Here is a 21,537-nt window from a genome sequence, read left to right on the forward strand (position 1 = left end):
TCAGCAAAGCCAATAGGTCTTACAGGTGAGAATACTATCTTTACCAATGCTCTTTTTAAGAACCACAACAAGAATGAAGGGCAGGTTTTAGACAAAATGTTAAACTCCAAGCGAGCAGACACGGCTTCGGCAGCAAAGGGACATATACCTGTGCAGTTTTTCTGATGGTGAACGTTCTCTGTCAGGTGTATCCAGGCTGGACTCTGTAACTTTGGAATCGTCCCCCTCACAAGGCTCTGGAATGCTTCCAATACCAGTGGATGTGCTTCCTACTGAGGTGTTCCGCTTGTGGCTCAACTCAGAGAAACTGGAAGATCTTGAGTGACTTGTACTGTATCCTGTTGTGTAAAAACATGAAGGAAGGGGGTATATGGAGTGGGAAAGGGGGAAGATGGAGGAGATGAATGAAAAGTGGGCAAATGGAGGAGATGAGAGGGTTCACAATAAAACGTTAAGACTTTATTTCGAATGAATAACAAACATTTTAATAAACATGCCATTTTAATCAATAAATATGCTTATCTTTGGAAAAGAACAGTATGCAAATGAAATTAAAATAAAAGATCTGGAAACGGTATCTTCAAAAGGTGCATTCTGATTGGCTATACAAATCACAATCTACAAGAGTTCATATCTTAACTCTTTCTTGTCTGCGACCTAGTTCTCTCTCATGTTTCAATTACACCATCACATTTTTGCTGTTAGCACAAACACATCCACTATACGTTTTATAAAGCGAGAGAAAAGTTAAGGGGGTGGGGGAAAGTAAAGGAATGAGGATCGGCAATTTTTTTTTTAAAGCCCTACACCAAACCTACAAGGATCGTTAAGGCATGGTGCCTGCATCATTATCTAGGTTTAATTTTCAAGGTAGCAGTATGTTTCAACAACAACAGACTACTTGTCAATTGTTTTTATTTAGTAAGCAAAGGTAAAGCCAACAAGGGCTCTGACTGCCTGACACACAACTTTGAAAATGGGTATAACTCCAAGAAATAATATTTAATAGAAATGATAAACACCTAACAAAAGCATTTACCATTTTGTGAAAAAGTATTCAGGGATGTCAGCACCGTTGGTCTTTGGGAAAGTATTATGGCTTGACATAATTTACAAGACCACCACCAACATGATCACTTCGCAAGGACAATTTGCAGGTAGCTATTTAGCGGTTAGTACCCTACACTGGAGTCCTCTAACACTGGAATAATACCTACCTATGAGAACACTCCCGCTTTCACATTGTTACTTAAAAAGCTTCTCTATTGAAATTACCTATTTAAGACTAACCGCAGCAGTCCAAACTGAATGTAATACAAAATGGAAACATCAGTATCGCCTTCACAGCTCTCCTCAATAGTATAATCTTTGTGTACAGTTAGTTAAAACATTTAAAGCATACAATACGATAAAAAGCAATCCATGTTATAAAAAAGACAAATCTTGAGAAGAAAAAATCGGGTTAAGAATGAATAATTACATAAAATACAAAATTGATTTCCAAGGGCCTTCAAGTGCTAGCAGCGACCCAATTACATCTAACAGCTGTAAGAAAGAGCAGGAGCTTAAATGTAGCAGCTAATTTTTCATTGGTAATACGAATGGTACCTTTTATAGCACTGAGTTGGGAAGGGCCAGCATGATGACGATGTCCGGCACCATCGCAAAAGCACACCTCCGAATAGCGAGTAAGCAGGCATGTAACACCTACCAGCACCCCTTCCCCGTAGGAGAGACCTGTGTTGGGTTATTAGAAGCAGTCAGGGTGAACCAGGTGACAGCATGCTGCCCGAGAGCTTTAAAGAGTGAATTACGGAGCCACCTGGGGAGTCACCAAAGGGTCTAAACCTTTTATATGCAAGATATACAAATTTGGTCAATAGGATGTTTAGGGCCGTGTTTTCTGGATTAGGCGCAGCAATGATGCTCTGTAGAAATGAACAAACTACCTGCCTGTTCCACTCAGCCCGGAGGCTCGTTTTACACTTGTCCAACATGGCTGGGTAGATGCACAGAAGGTGCTCAAGGGATTTGTCAGCCACGACCACTGCATTTGATTTTTTCCCATTGGGGGGCGCCAGCGGGCTAGGTGCTTCAAGAAGTCACTCACCCAACCTGAGAGCCATGAATCTTAGCTTCAGGTGATTGAAATATGTGCAGGCAAGGTATGAGGATGGAGAAGTCGACTGATAAGAGTTAATAACTACCCATGCATGCTTGCATTTAGCGAGGATTGCGCTATCTGCGTGGTAGGACCAGAGATGGATACGCTTTTTAATACTTAATTTAAATGCAGATTGACTCTGGTTTTAATCCCACAGTTCATTCGCGGACATAAGCTGGTCGAGGAGACCCAATTCCAGTTTAATCAGAGTGGTGAACGAAGACTTCGGCAGTCGCAAGACATGTTTATAGATCCTTGTATTGAGTTTGTTTAGTGCAGTACTGTCCTTGCCCAGAAGGACCTTGTATAGTGCAAGGGAGATCTTGGCTTGCATACTTTCAGCATTGTGGCGAGGCTTGGGCCTAATAATTATTTTGAAAGTTTGGATAAGGTTGCTTGGAGGATCACAGCCTTAATAGATGTTTTCTTTCGGCGCTTAATAAAGGAACCCTTAGCATCGATGTGTACCCCCAGGTACTTATATGATTGTTGCAAGTCCAGCCGCTCCCATGATGCTCTTTTCTGCCAAATGGGACTACCTTCGTCTTCTTCAGGTTGAACTCTATCGATTATTGGTAAATGTGTGAGTGTACACATAATAAAGCAACTGTTGCGATTCTACATTCGTGATGCTGAAGAGGGCAACGTCATCAGTGTATTGGAGGTTACAAATCTGAGCTCCGCCGATCATTGCGGAGTGGCAGTTGACTGTGTCAAGAACTTGAGGGAGGTCCGCTATAAATAAATTAAAAAGCAGGGGGCTAGTACACATTTCTGTTTGGCTCCCAGTGACATTGGGATTTTCCAGGACAGGTTTGAACCAAGCCCCAGCTTGCCTCCAATCCATGTATTAGTATGAATGCATGAATGAATGTTGGATTTATAGAGCGCGTGGTTACCCTGGAGCGTCCCAGCGCTGTACCACTGGGGAACCCGTCCTGGCTTTCCCTGTGAGATGGTCCCTTTACTGGGCATCCCCAAGGTGAAGCCAGGCATCCCCGGCGGCGGTGGGGCCGGAGTGGAGAATAAGCAAGTTATTGCCCAGAGTTGCAGCGTGGGACCCCATGGTTAGAGTGGCACCGAGGCGAGATTTATCAGGCCCGCTGACATTGGTCCTGCACCCGGCCGCGTCGGGAATTGAACCCTGGTCCCGGGCCGACCTCAGCCTCCGGGTCTGCCGCCTCTAACCGTTGAGCCACACTTCTCCACTCCAGTATGCAACTGGATTATTGGATTCAAAAGATTGGGGGAGTGGTGGGGAGGACCCCCCCCCTTTTTTTTTTTTACTTAGCCTAAAGTGCTCCTTTTGGCATGCAATCGAAAGCTGCTTTGAAGTCCACAAAGCAGCAATGTTACAAAAGAGGTATTTGCCTTATCTGTCAAAATTGATACGGCTAAGGAGACAAGCTCGTTCAACTACAACCACTGTCTCAAGTCCTTCAAGAGAAGGCTGGCAAAATACTTGGCCTAGTTATCAAGTAATGCTATCAGCCTCTAGTTGCTGGGGTCAGATCGGGAGCCTCCTTTGTAGATGGGGTGAAGTACTGCCCCAAGCCACGAGTCAGGCATAGCTGGACTCCGTAAACAGTAATCAAAAATGTTTGGTTAACTGACCAGCAGACCATTAGGCCCTGGAGTCTCATCAGACCTTGCCTTTGATATTATCTGGTCCAGTCTATTTAATGAAAGATACATTTCTGCAGTGGGAGAGAGCGGATGATCTTGAGTTTGAGGCAGATGCTCCCCGAGTATTACTGACGGACATGTTACGCTTTGGTTGGGAAGGTGGTCTTTTCCTTCACTTGCATGGAAATGACTGATGAGAAACATGGCCTATTCTGGCTCTTTGGTGTTTGTGCTGCCCAGGCAGCGGCTTCCATTTATTCGTTTGTTCACCAGGGCCCAGCAATATTATGAGGTGGGTTGCTTACTCACGCATAAAAGAGTACTCCAGAACTGTTGGAAATGGTTTTGCTTCTCTGCGTGACATGCCCGTCTGTAGTTTGTGTGTGCTGTTTTATAAGCAGTGATTTACACGGTGGCCCCTAGATTCTTCCGAAAGTCTCTACGGACCTTCTTATGTGCTTTCTTTAAGGCCAGAGTCTGTGTGGAAGCGATGCTTGGGTTACAGTGAACATGTTGGTGAACAGGCTGTTGGAACTTAGCAAGCAGCTGAGTACAGAGATTCAACCAGTCCACTATTGGGGTCTGGATTTAGGTTTTGCTTGAGAGATGAGCTGCACACATTCCTCCATGATGGTTCGGCTAAAGGAAGGTTTCCATTTTAGATGCTTTAGATTGTCGGAACATACGGCACGGTGTGTCGCCCTAGTTTGTTCAAGGTATGGTGGTTTAAGGGCAATGGTGATTATCCGAGGATGATGGTCACTACAGTGATGCTGTAACTTTCTATGTAAGAAAACATTTCTGTGTTGCAGATGGTGTAGTCTGAATAGGAACATGTGTTACCATTTGTCCTGGTCCATTTTGGTAGCGTATCTTGTGGAAACCTGCCGTTAAAAACTATGTATCCAATGCTATGGAGTTGCAAAACCAGAAATTTGCTCAGCGTACTGTGTTGCTGGCCCCTTGGCTTTGCTTGTTTCAGGATGTCCTGTGAGAGGCCTGGCAGGGGGCCTTAAAGGTCCACAGGGCTCCCTTGAAAAAGAATGGTGTTAAACTCCCCTGTGATCAAGCAGTCAGCTTGGGGGGAAATTTCCAGCCAAGTCACAAAGGCTTACCTGCTTTGTTCTTGCGCTAGGGTTGATGTAAACATTGAATATCAAAGAGGACGCCGTGGTCACCAAGTTATGATTTTGATTCCTAGGAGCCAGCTCTCTTGGAATGGTATCGATTCAACTTTGCTTTGCAAGTTACGCAAGATGTAAATGGATAAGCCACCCTTTGGGCATCCGAATTTATGATCTCTAACCGCCGGCTTCTAGTGTTCGATGAAGCCAGTTATGGGAAGGCTTTGTACGTCCCATGTTTCCTGCAGGGCCAAGAGGTCGTAGTCTGTTAGAAAAACAAGTGGGTCAGAAAGTGCATTTTTTTGTTGGAGGCTGCTGATGTTCCAGGAGAACAGAACTGGTAACGGAGATGTCAAGCGTTTGGGAGTCGTCCAACCTGAATCGATCATCCAGCTCCCAGACAGAGCTGCAAGAAGTCAATTCCAGTCACACTATATGAGAGAGCGCAATAGTGATTAGAGGTCTGCCATTATTGACCGCACAGCCTTGAGCAGTCTTTAAAATTGAATATGGTTTGTTTGAATGCCGCTCAAGGGTGGGGTTGTGGTTTAGCCAACACTGTAGGGTAGCCGGTCCCTGTTAATGCCCCATGCAATGAAAGTTTCTTAACAGGATAAGAGAATTTCAGCCCAGGTGGGCGAGTTAAACGTTACCAAAGAGGCTTCTGAGTTTTGCCATAACCTGGGTCGAAGGAAACGGTTGATACAATGTTGCGTGATTCCAGGGCCCTGAACCAAGGAGTTGCTTTTACTAATCTTAGAATGTTGCTCCTGTTTAAGATGTCATACGGGACTTGCGAGCGATACTCTGCAAAAAACAATAACTTAGCATTTGTAGAATGTGAAGTACCTTCCTGTCGCTGGTCACACGTTTCTAGGAGCGTACCTTGTTGCCCTGGTAACGCCTGTCTGCATGCGCCTTGAGGCACGGGTCACGTCTAGAAGGCACAAGCACACCAAGCATCCGAAATAAGCGAGATGTAAAAGGGACCGAAGAGCGATTGCCACAGTCTTAGTTTAAGTGTTCAGATGTTGGGATTCAGCTGCTGAGACTGAACTGGTGGGTTGAGAGTTGATGCCTTGCAAGGTCGCAAGGGTGCAGATGCGTGGGAAAAGGCCAATTCATTGGTGCACCGGTCCCTAGATGTATTACAGGCTGTCCTGCCACCGGTCTTCTCTGTGCTGCTGCAGGGAGAACCACACCCTGGTTCCTTAATGTCACACACATTTTTGCCAATCAAACCACCAACTGCGCCAGTTTTTTCGCTGGGAACCGTGGCAATCAGCTCACTCACTGCGCTGCACTTTCTGCACTCACTGATAATGCCGACATGTGTCGAAGTCCGAAACAGGGCCTGGCTGAGGCTCCAGGGGTTGACTGAGGCAGAGTGCGGAGCACTGCAAGCAGCTGGGGTGGAGAAGTGAGTCATAACAGAAGCAGCAAGTGCAGGCATGAAGCAGAGTTATTGCTGTTTTACCTCCTCCACCATACCCCTAGGGGGCGGAAAGGCAAATCGTCTAGGTTTCCTGTAGCGGGAAACAGGCAAGCCGGTAGCAGTCCAGTCAATGGGCAAGCCGCCACTTCTGCCCCAAAGAGGAGGACGGGGGGGGGGGTCTCACCCGCCTGCAACTCCTCTGCTGCACACTTCAGGACAGACTCCAGTCGCACTTTGCAGACTCGGCCCACAGAGGGCAGAGATGTCTGAGCCAGATGAGAAGGATAGCAGCAATGGTGGCAGGCTAAGGAGGCGGAAAGAAGTGGAGACGGCAAACCTGACAGACCTGGTTGTTGCACGGCCCTGGAGATGAACTGGGAACCTTATGTCTGCTGACCGCTGGCCCCCTTGCCAGAGGCCACTTGCTGGGGCAGCTTACTGCTCACTCAGCCCGTCCCTCGCCGAAGCTTGAGTGTGACGTCACCGCTATAGGACCAGAATGCAAGAATGTGAAAAGAACAGCTCTCCCTAAATTTGGTTGTGATGTCCATAAGAACAATATTTTGCCCATTTCAAGAAAACCAAATTGGAAAAACATGTTAAAAAAAAAATCAACACTTCACTATAAAAGGTTCCAGTATAAGACCTATAAAGTTGAGGCACAATAATATGTGAATAAGTCATAAATAAAGAAAAAGCTAATAACTAAATTCTTCTTGTTTGTCACCAATACCAAATCTCTGATTTAATTTGGACTCTCTAACATAAACCTAACAGGCTTCAGCAGGGCCGGTTCTAGGATTTGCAAGACCCTGGGCTAAAAGGGAACTTGCGAGGCACCCTCTAATTTAGATAAGTGGCCCCTTGCAAGGAGACCATTCACAGACACTATGGGGGGGGGCATTATCTAGCATTCTGGCACCCCCACAGTTTTAACTTTTACTCCACAAGCATTTCTCACACCTTCAGTCTGATAGGTGTGAGAATTGATTGTGGTCTAAAAGTTAAAACTGTGGGGGCGCCAAAATGCTGGACAATGGGCCCCCCACAGTGTCTGTGAATGGTCTCTTTGCAATTGAGGGAGCGTCTCCGTCTCCCTCCCCTATGCCTCCGGACACCATCCATGAGAGGCCCAGGGAGGGGGCCCCCTCCAATGGACCTTAATTGCAGGCGACACCTTTCTTTGTAATAGATCGCCAGGGAAACAACAGGACACATCACCAGTGCGTGGCCCCATGCTGGTGGGCTGAGTGTGAGGCCCTGTGCAGCCGCCCACGCTGTCCATGCCTAGCGCCGGCCCTGCGCTTCACACCCTAACTGACAGAACAGGCCAAATCCCTCTGATTTACTCTCAACTCAAAGATCACAATACTAAGAAGAAGAAAACAGCTTTGTTCCAGCTCTCTCCTGAAAAAAGTGAAGACATTTCTTCCAAGAGAAGACTTCAGAACAAAAGTCTAAGCTCTAGTCCTCTCTTAGCTAGATGGAGGCAATGCCCTGCTCAACGCATTGCAGAGGCCACCTTTGCCCCCATGAAAGGCATCCTTCACGTATCAGTGTAGCTGATCAAGGTGCTGGAGAAATACAACCATATGACCCTTAAGCTAAAGGATCTGTACTGTCTCGGCTTGAAAGCCTTTACCATTTTCAAGATTAAGTGCATGCCTTACAAGGCCCCTCTACAGAAAGCCCTGTCTACCTATGTAACAATATCAGAGAATCCATGACATAGTTCTAGCATCAGCAGAAAAAGACTAAACGCTGCAGGAAGGTTAAAATAAGAAAACAAGCCTTCTAAGCATTTACCTCCAGGATCTATCTGGAACACCCCCTCCAACATCAGAATAGCACCAATCTTTCTACAGTTCAAGAAGCAACTTAAAAATCACTTACTCAATGAACACTATCTCAGACAGGCTCACTTCTCTCCACTTCCACTAGTTCCAACTTTTCCCTTTTCTTCCTTACCCCCTTAATGTATCTGCACTGGGGCTTGTCCCCGTAAAGCGTTGCGTTGCTAGGTTCTTGTTTTCGAAATACCTGAAAAATATAAAATATCCCTGGGAAAAAGACCTCCATCGGTGGGCTTTAGGAAAAAATAAACTAAAGATACAGTTTCATTGCCTCAAAATCAAATTTTAACTGCTTTGCCACAATGAAAAACACAGTAGATACTAACCTTTGGCATAATACAGCTCACACCATAAATATTAAAAAGATAAAGAAAAAAACAGGCATCCTACAAAGGTGTGTCTCCTGAAGGAATGGATGAGCCAGACCATTTGTATAGCACAAGACATGTGAGGTAGTGTAAGAAATTCTGTTTAGAGGACTTAATGTATCAAGTCTCAGATTTGATCCTAGTGGCCACCATAAGCAAGCCTAGTGTTCTTGGATGAGATAGACTTTTTGTCATAAAATTGAGAACATTCTGTAGAAGAAATGTAAAAGGGTAGAGAAGCAACACTGAAAAAGGCATTTTTATCATAGTTCCCCCTAGAATATATTTGATCTCCAACCACACATCACCAGAAAACAAATAGAATGATAGACATTTGTATACCAAATGTGTCTAGCAGGGGTGTGGAATTGTTTAAAAAATCTACTTGTCCAAGGGACAAAATTGTATAGAAATCTACTTGTCCTGCAAAAAAATCTACTTGCCTTACCTTTTTACTGAATCAATAAGATGGACAGGCAAAAGTGTAAATTAGGTTGTAGACCGTGCGTTTTAGACATTCAATACAGTGAAGCTTCCATTTGGGAGAACAGTGTCAACAAAGGTTGCATTTTCGAATCAGAAATTCCCAGTATAATGTACACCATGGTAATGTGTAAGTCAGTATTACATATTTACAGGATAACATTTTTGCATAGGCTATTTACAAACAATATAAAACGCAGTCACATATCGTCTAGAACCAAGCTGCTACCCACGATGCATTTAAGATTCATGCAATAGTCAGGGGTGAATATGAATGTGAACTGTGATTATGTCTAGATTAGGGTGTCCTGCTCGGGAAAGCATGACATTTCTAGCTGTCCTAGGAAGGGTAGGAGACAATTCCTTTTTTCCAAAGGGACGGGTTTTCAGATTTCAGCCCCACTTAGATGAAAACAGCATCTCTGAAAGTGTGTAAGGTTTTCATTTAGATGACTCAATCTTTGACACTGTGATACATAACGGGAAGTTTGGAGTGGGGAGGCACACTTAGACCTATGCTGTAGAAGTCTTACCAACATTACACAGTCAGTCCTAGAAGCATTATTAGTGAATGAAGTGCCCTTTGCAGCTGCATGTGAAATATATCACTAAGCTTGAATCTTTACTGCACCAGAGACGTCTATCAAAGCATCCCAAAGAAAGAATCTGCAGCAGCTCGAAAGTCCACTTCAATACTGGTTTGCTGGTCAGTATTATCTTCCCCCAAGTCCAAGCATCAATTTGTTATACAGGCTCATAAAACAGTGGTAGACACTCCTTAAGGACACCATAAACTAACAGTTGAGGTCAGGGGTGAATTACCCTGCCCCAGCTTGCTATATGGAACCAATACAAGGGCAGTTCATATACTGAACTGAACATGATCTAAAATAACATGTCAGGTGACTTGCTTTTTAAATAAAGTATACAGAGGTGTAAGAGGAAACCCAGGAAAAACATGAGGAACGTATCTTGCAGGACAAATCTCCTAGCAAAAAGAACCAGCGGTCTATTAAAAAAAACTGAAGTAAAAACAGTTCTGTTTTCAAAACATTCCCCAGTTCAGCTGTAGATTAGAGACTGGTCTATCAAACTGTGGGGGCATTCTGAGAGGGTATGGGTGCAGACATTGTAGAGGTGACCATCCACAATAGTTTGTGAATTGTTTTTACTTTCAGAATGGAGAGAAGAAGGGAAGTGGAGGATGGTGGTTTTACATCAGGGGCTTGAGAGGGGACAGAGGTGAGCATCCAACTGGGAGCAAAAGAAAGAAGAGTAAACGTTGTCTTGAGATGTTTGAGGATTTAGATCCAAAAAGAGAATGAAGGCGACTTAGATGGGGAAAGAGATATAACATGAGGTTAAGACTGGGTACAAGACCAATGGCAGAAGGTTGAGACAGCAAGACAAAGACAAGTTGGACAGGGAATTCTAAAAATGACAGCGTGCTGAGATAGTAAACAAGAAAAGGAAGTGTCATTAACACAAGTTGATGTGGTTGGTGTGTTAAGTAGGGAAGGTTCTTTGTTGGCATGTTGTGATTTCTGATATAAACTAAAGCACACAGCATAAGAACAATTTCACTTTCTTCTGCTGCATCTCCGGAGAGGTTTGTAACGTTAGCTCTTTCTGAGTTTCGCAGCTTTTAATGGGACATTCTACATGTAGTCTATTCACTTGCTTTGCATGTGATTACTTTCCAATAGCATAAAACACAATCCTTCCTCACTGCTTTGGGGTACAGCCCTTATCTCTGTAGTGCAATTTCAAGCACTGCTCCCTTGCAAAGATGTAGCTGTAATATAGAATCCAGGGCATAGGCTAGAGAAAGCCAGCACAACACAAAGGACGGACTTCTAGGCCCAGAGAGGCATTTACAGACTGAAAGCCACAAGTCGTGCTGTTGTGAAGCAACAGAGGGCCTCACCAACCTATCTACTCTAAGCAGGATTTATTTGGACAAATTTACGTTACTATGTCTGCTTTACTCTGTACACTTTTAAGAAGTCCATTTCTATGTACTGCATAAACACACTATCCAGCCATACATGCTCCTTTGTTTATTTACCCCTCCCGGTACATTTGAGGTAACCATTCCACATACTTGCCTTATCTTAGCGTGCTGTGCACCAGCTTCTTGTGGCTTATCAGCTTCCAAATGAGAGTGCTGAACCTCTAACCTAGACTTACCCCCACTTAGCTACATTGTGTGATCCTGGGCAAGTGTTTTATTTTTCTGTCCTCCGTTTCCTAATCTTGCAAGATTAGCAGTGTTCACATAAAGGTTAACTCATTTTAATAAGAGCTACCTAAAACTGCAGTAAGTTGCTAAACAGCAACGGAGCACTGTTTTTAACCTTAACTTTAAACGTGTTTGCTAGGGGTAGTAGGGACAAAAAGAGCTTTCAGAGACTTGCCTGTTATTGTTGTAAAATGTGGGATATTGGAACGCATGCGGGGACGCCTGTTGTCAGTCAGACCAGAGCTTTAGTCAGGGCCACTGGAATTATGCAGCAAGAGAGGACGAAATTATGTGGCAGGCTTGAGTATATTATGCAGCAAGAAAAGGCAAAATATGTGACGTAATTCGGCACATTTTGTAATAGTATTAGTTTATTATTTCATCATTTTCAAACTTGGTAACACCCTGTGGGCATTGGTTGCAACTCATTGGTATGAGGTGAACATCCAAATACAGCAATAATCAACAGAAAGGTGACCAGTCCAGCTTTACAAAGAGGCTTCCACTGCGCGGCAAAACGCAGTCGCATTTTTAGTAACTTTTCAATTGTTTGAGCTAGAAACAAATTTTGCAGTAGATGATGGATTTATGTGGCAAATACTGCGGAAGTTCGATCACAATTCCAGTGGCCCTGGCTATAGTCAGTGTGAGGGCCTGGGGTCGCTTCATGTAGCAGATGCTAATGGATGGCATTTCTACTGACTTAAAGAAATCACCCCTAGTCTAGCGCCCCAGTGCTGCTTTAAAGTCATGCTTGGCGCTGCACAGAACAGCATATAAAACCTCTCAGCTCCAGGTGCAAGATATTGGTGACATCGTATCACAGACAGTAAGGTTTGGGCTTTTAGTTTGTGGTTAACATATCACTGCAAACCTGCCTTCTGGCAAACTCTGCCTTGCCCCTTCTGTTTTCTTTTTCTGGCCTCCGATTCCTGTGTGCTCGTGAAGGAAAAAATGCAGAGCCATATGGGAAAGAAAAGAGCAAAGTGCAGACACTGGTTTACAAATTAGAGGCTCGTGAAAATGAAAGCAACAGGGGTGGCCTGTGGGCTGCACGAGAGCCCCACAGGGAAAGTAAGGTGCTTTAATGTAGATTTGTTGACACTAAAGAGGCCGAGACATTAAGCACAGACAGCAAGCAATGTGGGGAGAGAGGGGCCCAAGAATTGCATGACAAAAGAAATCCAAGTACTATAATGCAAGCCTCGGATGCGAGGAGAGGAGAGAGGAGGGGAGGGGAGGGAAGAGGAGGGAGAGGAGGGGAGGGAAGCGGAGGGGAGCAACCTGGGTTCAGCACAGAGGCCCAAGGGTGCAGCCAAGAAAGGGCAGCATCAGAAGGGTGAATTACGTTTTTTTAAAAGTCGGGTAAAAGCAAGGAGCAAATAATCTTGTCTCCTACCTGTCATTGCTGGAAGTGTTCTCCAGCTGCAAACGCTCCTTGTGGAAAATTCCGTGCTACACAAAGTTCATGCTGTGCTTTACTCTCTCGACTGCCCAGGCGGGCTATGTAATAAAAAATAGGCTTCTCAGCATCCTGCTATAAATTGTGTCATGACTCTTGTGCCTGGGTTAGGTGATTACACTGTGGACGAGACACAGACTGCTACTTTGAAGAGGTCAGAGGATAGTTTGATCTCAGTCCATAATTTACTGTCTACTTGCCCTTCGGACAAAACAGTAATTAAAACTTCTTGCCCTTGCAATAAATCTTAATGTCTCGGGCGTCGGGCGATACAAATTACCCATCCCTGGATAGCACACCAATATTCTTTTTTTAATTGTAGTAGAAACGAAGGTTTGCGCTCAAACATCACAAATGAGAAGGAAGAAGGTGCACTGTCTTGCATAAGGCTCTTGGTCTGCGCCATAAGTAAGCAAGTGAAGCTAAATATCTGGAACTCCTAAGGTGCCACTTACCACTCTCAGCACTTCTGTGTGCCATATTCAATCCCATCTACAGGCCTCCAAGGAAGAAGGGCAGGCCCTCAAGGAAGAAGGGCGGTTACACTGCCAAAGTCTCATAACATCATGCATCCTACGTATTCACACCACCCTCCTAGGTTGCATCAATCTCCCAGGCAACACAATCTCGAAAAAAGCAAGAAACACACTCATCAACCTTGTGGACACAACATAGAACAGTATGTAAACCAACTCCAAAGGCTCAGGTTTGTCTTAGGAACCTCACCAACAATCAAGTCAAATCACCCATACTTCAGGACTAGTTCTACCTAACCATCCAAAGCAACAAACCAAAGTCAACCCAAAGAGGTCACCAACTTTTTAGATACTTCAAAGACTTTGTTATCGACATCATAAAGCTTGAACTCATCTCTTGCCTTGCCAACTCAAAATCTGATGTCAAACCCCTACTAAGTGACTTCAACAACATTCTGGAAAACCAAGTGAACACTCCCACTCCAACTAAACTACGCACGAGCAAGCTTTGAAACCTTCCGCACCCTGATACACTAAAGACTTTGCAGACAACAAAGCTCCATCCACAGACGACAGGAAGTAAAATGGATAATGTACTCCCAATTACCTCCCACAAATCTTTTTTTAATTAATGTTTTTTTTTATTGACAATTAGAGAAAATAATCAGTGTACATACTCCTTCAAGATACAAGTTACCATACATTCGCCCTGTACGGGCCAAGTAGTCATGACTGTTACAATAGGATTTGGTGAGGTTAGGTATATCATGTACCCAGAACATTTATGCGCCCGCTCCCCGTAGTGATACAACCTATCTGACGTGCCCATGGGGGTGAGCTCACCTCTACATTGTCCAACTTGCCTCCACAATTTATAGAGATGGGCCTTTTCTGTTTCTATGGTAAGGAGAGCCCGTATGCCATTCCATGGCTACTCGTGTTATTTTGGCTTTGTGGTTAGGGAGTAGCTTATTTACATTTTCTACCCTCTTGTCACTTTGTGTTTTTTTCCCTTTAAGATAATCAAAACAATATAATACAACTTACAGCATCTGGTGGTTACAGCGCATTAGGGTCTAGTGGCACTTATTTCATTTAGAGAGGTTTCAGAGTGCTACTTAGTCCCGCTATCCCAATCCCGTTCGAAGGTTCCTAAGGATAGGTGGAGAGAGGTGTAGTAGGTGGTTTGATGGGTGAGTCGGCTGGGGGAGGTCTTGGTTAGTCAGAGAGGCAGCCAATGAATTGATGTGTGGCCTAATTGGTGATCTGTACTGATGCATCAGTCGAGAGCCAATATGGATTCATTTAATGGGAGGTGAGGTCATGTGCTGTGGTCGCTATGAAGCGGGGGGCAGGTGCCCATTGGAAGGTTCCACTATGCGCGCAGGTAGCATGCTCTGGGGCAACTCAGGGTCCCTCCCACCAGGATTCCCTGGGGTCTGCGTCCTCCCCAGCATGATTCCCCAAGTTTCTAGGTCTCTGTCTGCGTTCTCATTATTGTGGACAGTTCATAATCGCCGTTCCTAAGCAACACCCCATTCGCGTAAGTCTGCCCTCCACTTCTCCGGAAGAGGTGTTGTGGCCTGCTTCAAGTGAATGACTATGCGGCGCTTCGCCAGTGCCAGCCCCAACCCCAACATAGTGAATTTAAGCTGCATACGCGTTGTGCCTTTGGGGGGTGGTAGTACGCCCAACAAACAGTGCTTTATTGATGACTCAACTAAGTTTCATGGCTTTCTGCAACATGTCTCGAACTGTGCTCCAATACGAACAGTGTAGGGGGCAATCCCAGGTCATATGTATGGAGTGGGCAGGGGAAGGGCCGCATTTGGAGCAGTTCTGTGGTTGCGCCTGGTCAATTCTCGATAGGCAATGGGGGTCAGGTACGTACGTATGTACGTACCTGACACAAATTAGGTCACTTCACGCAGCACACAGACAACTCATCACAACAACCAAAGCAAACTACTTTACCACTACCATTAATCAAGCTCATACTGACAGCACACTGGCAACAAGGCTGCTCCTCTTCTTAGATGCATTTCTTCTTGAGACAGCTTGCAATGATCATCCTTTAAAGTTTTAGCTCTCACAGCTCTTTCTGACTAACTCAACTCCCGTAAGCCACCTCCTATGAGAATGATGTCTTGTAGTCACCATCATATCCTCCATCAAAGCGATCTCGCAAAGCTCTCTCATCCCTATTCATCACTGTCAATTTCTCCCTCACTCAAGACATCTTTCCAGGAGTTCTCCAGGAAGGCCAGAGCCTCCCACTTTCAACAAAATGTGCACTAGATCCTGATGACCTGATGTACTAGCCTACTATTCGCCTACCCTACTGGCAACATCACTTAAAAAGAAGTTTAAGCTCAACTCCAAGATCCCATCGCTGCCAACCATCTTCTGCATGGTTACTAATCTGGCTTTAGATCATGCTGCAGCATGGAAAAGCTACCTCACACATAGAAGACAATGCTCTCCTGACTCAGATGAACGTGACCTCGTCCCCCCTAAAAATCCTGGACCTCTCTGCTGCCTTTGATCGTCTACCATCCAACCCCAATTAACACCCTAAAGTCTCTAATGGGATTCTGTGGCCATGCCATTCAATGGTGGCTATGTTACCTTTCCAAATGACACCTGTTTGTTCACATTTGCATCTACAGATCCTAAAAGATCCCTACCATCTGCAGAGTCTTAGGGTTATACATACAGTCCCCCTTCATCTTGTACCTTTACAGGAACCTCTTGGGGTTCTACACATTGATAAAACCATAGAAATTCATAAATATGCTTAAGATACACAACTGTAGTAAAAATAAAAAAGAAGAAGCTACTTGTCTGCGGTAACCATCTTTCTAGTGGATACTCTTATTTAATTACAGATTCCTTATCAGTAGAAAAATCTCAGACGTCAGACTGGATCTGGAAACTTCAAAGCTTTCACGTCGCCGATAGAGCGCACTGGCTTTGTATTGACTCCAAAGTAGCATCTGTTGACATCAATGAAGCCACATAGCGCCCACTCCGTTGCAATGACTCCAGTTTCCATTATTATTTCCAGCCTTCGAAGAGAGTGATGGACCGACCACAATGTAAAGTGAAATCTTTCCAACGTTCCTTATAACACATTATGGTATCCTCCTCTCTTCTCTGTCTAGTCCTTTCTTTGTGTTCTGTACTCTGCTGCTTAGCCAGTGTAAGTGATGTTACAGAATGGTCCCTGTGTGTATGTTTCAGTGGATTTGTCAGTTGCTATAAATGGGCTGAGCAGCAGGGATGCTGCTCCCGGTGGGGCTGATTCTCCTGATACTACTTTCAATACTACCACAACCATCATATCCTCAAATGTTCCTGTCCTGACTTAACTAAATAATAAATCTACCCTTTGGATATAACTACATCTCGGTCTATCTCCTTTCTCTGAATTTCACACTGGTGATGAGCGGAAAAGAACTCACTTGGGACAAAAGGACATTACTGAAATTAAAAGAGCTGTCATTATTACTACAAAAGAGAACAAGAGACAGTAAGTGTACTTTTAATAAAGCCTATCGGAAGCCTGCTTATCAGGCCCGGACTGGCCGTAGCGGGCACCGGGCATTTCCCCGGTTGGCCGGAGGGGTGGGGGCGGTTTTGTGGCCGCAGGAGGCCGCTTTTCTTACAGGGTGCTAGCAAGGGGATTTATTCAATACTGCCTAAGTTCCAGGTATTTGGTCAATCAGTATTTGATAGCTTCAAACCAATTGAAATCAATTCAGACCTGTTCTTTCTAATAGGTATGTCACTTACAGTTATGACAAAGTGGTAATGACTCAATGGAAAATAAGCTACACGGGAAATGGATATTATGTAAATATCTTTTTATATAAAGTTTTCATCATCAAGGGTACATTTTAACAAAAACAGTGAGAATAAATTCACAGTGTACAAATGGACAAGAAATAAAATAAATTGTTCTTAAAATCCACTTGCGTTATGTTCCACTCTAAAAATATATAACAGCTTAGTCTTGTTGATTATATACAATGATACCGCTGTATAGAACAAATCTGAGGCAAAAGATGTGAAACAGAAAGTCGACGTTTCAGCCTTATTTTTGTTAGTAATCCTTAAGGCTATCTTCAGGACCTTCAATCTTTATCAGAATTGTGACCCCCTGTAAATCAAATTCTTGTCACCTATCACGCAATTCGTGTGGGACTGCTGCTCGTTGAAACCTTCCTGTATTTGGTTTCGGGAATACCAGCAAGGCCTGTCAGGTGTATCCAGTACGACTCAATGATCGATATTTTCCAATGGAGCAAAGTTCCGACCGGCGTGGCGTCGTAACTAATTTCCCCGAGTTACGACGCTACGCCGGTCGGAACTTTGCTCCATTGGAAAATATCGATCATTGAGTCGTACTGGATACACCTGACAGGCCTTGCTGGTATTCCCGAAACCAAATACAGGAAGGTTTCAACGAGCAGCAGTCCCACACGAATTGCGTGATAGGTCACAAGAATTTGATTTACAGGGGGTCACAATTCTGATAAAGATTGAAGGTCCTGAAGATAGCCTTAAGGATTACTAACAAAAATAAGGCTGAAACGTCGACTTTCTGTTTCACATCTTTTGCCTCAGATTTGTTCTATACAGCAGTATCATTGTATATAATCAACAAGACTAAGCTGTTATATATTTTTAGAGTGGAACATAACGCAAGTGGATTTTAAGAACAATTTATTTTATTTCTTGTCCATTTGTACACTGTGAATTTATTCTCACTGTTTTTGTTAAAATGTACCCTTGATGATGAAAACTTTATATAAAAAGATATTTACATAATATCCATTTCCCGTGTAGCTTATTTTCCATTGAGTCATTACCACTTTGTCACAACTGTAAGTGACATACCTATTAGAAAGAACAGGTCTGAATTGATTTCAATTGGTTTGAAGCTATCAAATACTGATTGACCAAATACCTGGAACTTAGGCAGTATTGAATAAATCCCCTTGCTAGCATCTTACTATATTATATATCGCCCAAGCTCGCAAGGGTTTATTGGGTCACCCACCTCAATATAATTGTTTCTTACAGGGTGCCGGTTTTGCAGCAGTGCTGCAAAATCGGCCCTCTGCATGAAAAGCGGGAGCAGCATTTAACGACTAACACCCCCTCCCCTCCCTTTCCCAGGGCCGGTGGAGAAGCAAACAGCCAGGGTTGGATGCTCTTCCAAGTCTGGGCCTGCTGCTTATAGGAAATGTCCCTGGGAGCCCCACCGGTGTCTGTTGCCATCAGAAAGCCTCAGCCCACTGCATTTCAACAAGCGTTTCACTGCCAACATTTCCAGTGAGAACTGGTACTGGCTGTACTGTTTTTAATGAACCTGCAGTGAACCGGAGCTTATTTTAAATTTATACCAGCATTCATTGCAGTGAACCGTCTTGATTGTTCTGGTGGCAAGTTTACAATCACCTTCCTGTCTCTGTGAAGAATTTTCAACAGCCAGTGAGCTGCAGCGGTGACATTCCAAAGGGACAACTCAATGTGACCTTTCTACCTGCTTGCTGTCTACAGTACTGCACGAAACCCTGCTCAACATTGTGCTGCTGGATGTACTATGATATTCCTATTGGGGTCTTTTCAGGAACTTTTGGGCTGTGAGTACTATTTCGATTTTCAAGAAGCGCTACAGTGAGCATTGGATTTGCTTTTTCAAACTCCTATTCTATATTGAAGGTAGCGCATGTTTGTAGCGCGAGCCTGCTGCTGAACTCACCTTGGTGTGAGATTTGTAGTTAACGTGAATCTCTGAGCTCGAGCACTTCTCATTCTTTCTGACTCGAGGGATTGTTCTCGAGGAATATGAGGTCATGGGAGGGAGATTGCATCAACCTCCATCTCCTGCAGAAAATCACGTATTACGGCGCACTGGAGGCCATTTTAATTAATTGGGTGAAGTTGTGCGTGTTTCAATGGTGAGCATGACGTTCCGCTGATATTTTCCACAAACCACCTTTCGTGATGCGCGCACACGTTTAGGAGATTGCCATTTCTGTGTACAGCGGTTGTGGATCGGAGCCGTTAAGGACCATCTGAGGTTTGTTAAAGGGTGTGTTGGAAGTGCGCAGTGACGGTAGGCAATTAACATTCACACTCTAATGCCCACAGTTGATTTTGAGACTCAAGCGTACACCCTGAGCAAGCCTGTGGGAATTTCATGAAAACTTTTCAATGGATTGGCTATCTGTAAAATATTATGGGTGTGCTTTGAGATAGTCGGCAACACGCAATAGAATACTCGGGTACCAGGTTCGGGTATCGGTGTAATTTTTCATATTTGTCCTGCATAGTTTATTGATTTATTGTATTTTATTTTTTTGCCAAGCTGAATTAAAAAAATGCAATCAAGTATGGTTTATGTTTGGTTGCTGACTGTCTATAAATGCTCATGCCATGCTAGCTTTGTAAGGTGCGATTGGGTATGACTTAGCTGAATTTTGTTCCCCTATTTTTTTTTTTTAAGCATTTAACGAGATGCTGCATGTATGGACTTGGCCGTGTTTTTCCTAATGTTAATATTCTGCACTTACTTTTACCAGTGCTAGGATTGCTTATTTATTGCATCCTAGACTATTCTTCTTTTATTGTGACGCCAAGTCTAACTTGAATTTCGTTTATGAGTATTTTGTTCTGCTTGAAGTGTGTTTGATGTAAGGTTGTTATCATATCATTTTGAGGGGGGTGCTTTGCGGTCCCTAATTGCATGTATCTTCCTGGTGGTAAGTGAGTTAGTTAGCTCAAACAATTTTGATAGTGTTTTTTTTTAGTTTGAAATTTCTGGTGATGGGCTATTATTGTGCTCAAATCTTTTTACACTTACTAGTGTTAGGATTGCTGTTTGCTTGCATCCTAAACTATTGTTGTGCTAAAACTATACTTGGGTTGACTGGTGATGAGCATAATTTTTTTTAACATGTTTTCATTGTATTAAACATGGAAGGCGATTAAACATACAGTTGCAGCATCATAAACATATATGGTACATTTACAGTCAGGTCCATTTAGTATAGCATCTTTAAATCAGTAGGAATTCCGGCAAATCGGATACATACATAAAATAACATACGTGCACGTAATTATAGCTCTCAATCTGAAATGACCTCTTCCTCGTCAAGCCGCGGGTGCTCACATATATCACCTCTGAACTTATTCCATGCACCCCATATTCGCTCCTACTTCCCAGGGTATCCGCGGTGAATAAATACCGCTTTTTCGGCCACCATTGCTTCATCCATGTCTCTGCACAAGTCCCTTAATGTAGGCAGCACATCGGAGCCCCACAGCCTGGCAATATTGCGTTTCGCAAGCATCATACCCAACATAGCCCAATCCTGTTGACGATGGGTTAGGTCAGTTGCTTCCCATATATTCAACAAGCAGCGCCGGGGATCAGGCAACAGGGAAACAGTTATGGTCTGGGAGATGGTGCGCATCACAGCAGTCCAGTACATTGCCACCCGACCACAGTCCCATATAGTATGATAGAATGTCCCCTCCTCCCCACATCCACGTAAACAATACATATGTGAAGCCTTTTCTATCTTGTAGAGGACCGTTCTGGTGTAGTATGTGCGGTGTAATATTTTCAGTTGGACTAATTTAAGCCTGGAGGGGATAGCCGTCTCTCGCGGGGAGGAGTGGACCTCTTGCCACTCCGAGTCATCGAATTCACCAACATCACGAGACCAGCTCAGCCTCAGTTTAGAGGACATGTCAGGAAGGTTGTTAACCAACTTCTGATATGTGAAGGATGTCGCTTTGCACGTCATATGTTCCGTCAGCAATCTATCTTCAAGAGGGGTGGATTCCTGCAGATCCATCCCCGCCGGGATGGCTGTTTGCAGAGCATGTAGAATTTGGATATATCTAAATCGCTTAGATTGCGCCATATCGTAATTGGTTTGCAGGAATGAGAAGTCCACCACCTTGCGTTTTTTCCAAAGGTCTCCTACCACTGAAATGCCTATGTTGTCCCAGGCCTGGAACCCCTTACTGCTGCGTAAAGAAACAAACCTGTGCGAGTCCCACAAGGGTGTCATTTGCGTGATCAGATCAGAGCAATGAAGGCGCCTATGTGCTTTGTACCAGAGTTGCACCGAGTGGCGTGTAGGTCCCAAAAGGTCTGAGGCCACACCACGACTGTAGAGGTTCCCCAACAGACCTCTGGATTCCAAGCACCGTGTCTGCTAAATATGCAGGCTCAGTCTGCGGGGCATGCAACCAGTAGTTGATTTGCTTGAGGTGGGTCGC

General features: G+C 44.2%; 1 protein-coding gene across 1 annotated transcript in view; it reads right to left on the reverse strand.

Annotated features, from left to right (window-relative positions):
* The window catches only part of EEIG2 (EEIG family member 2), a 494,462-nt gene that overhangs the window by 93,805 nt on the left and 379,120 nt on the right, over positions 1–21,537 (reverse strand). The window contains exon 8 of the mRNA XM_078668430.1: positions 149–338. Within this exon, the coding sequence (XP_078524556.1) occupies positions 149–338 (190 nt within the window). The remainder of the gene's footprint in view (positions 1–148; positions 339–21,537) is intronic.

This window comes from Lissotriton helveticus, chromosome 1_2, assembly GCF_964261635.1.
Source record: "Lissotriton helveticus chromosome 1_2, aLisHel1.1, whole genome shotgun sequence".
NCBI lineage: Eukaryota > Metazoa > Chordata > Amphibia > Caudata > Salamandridae > Lissotriton > Lissotriton helveticus.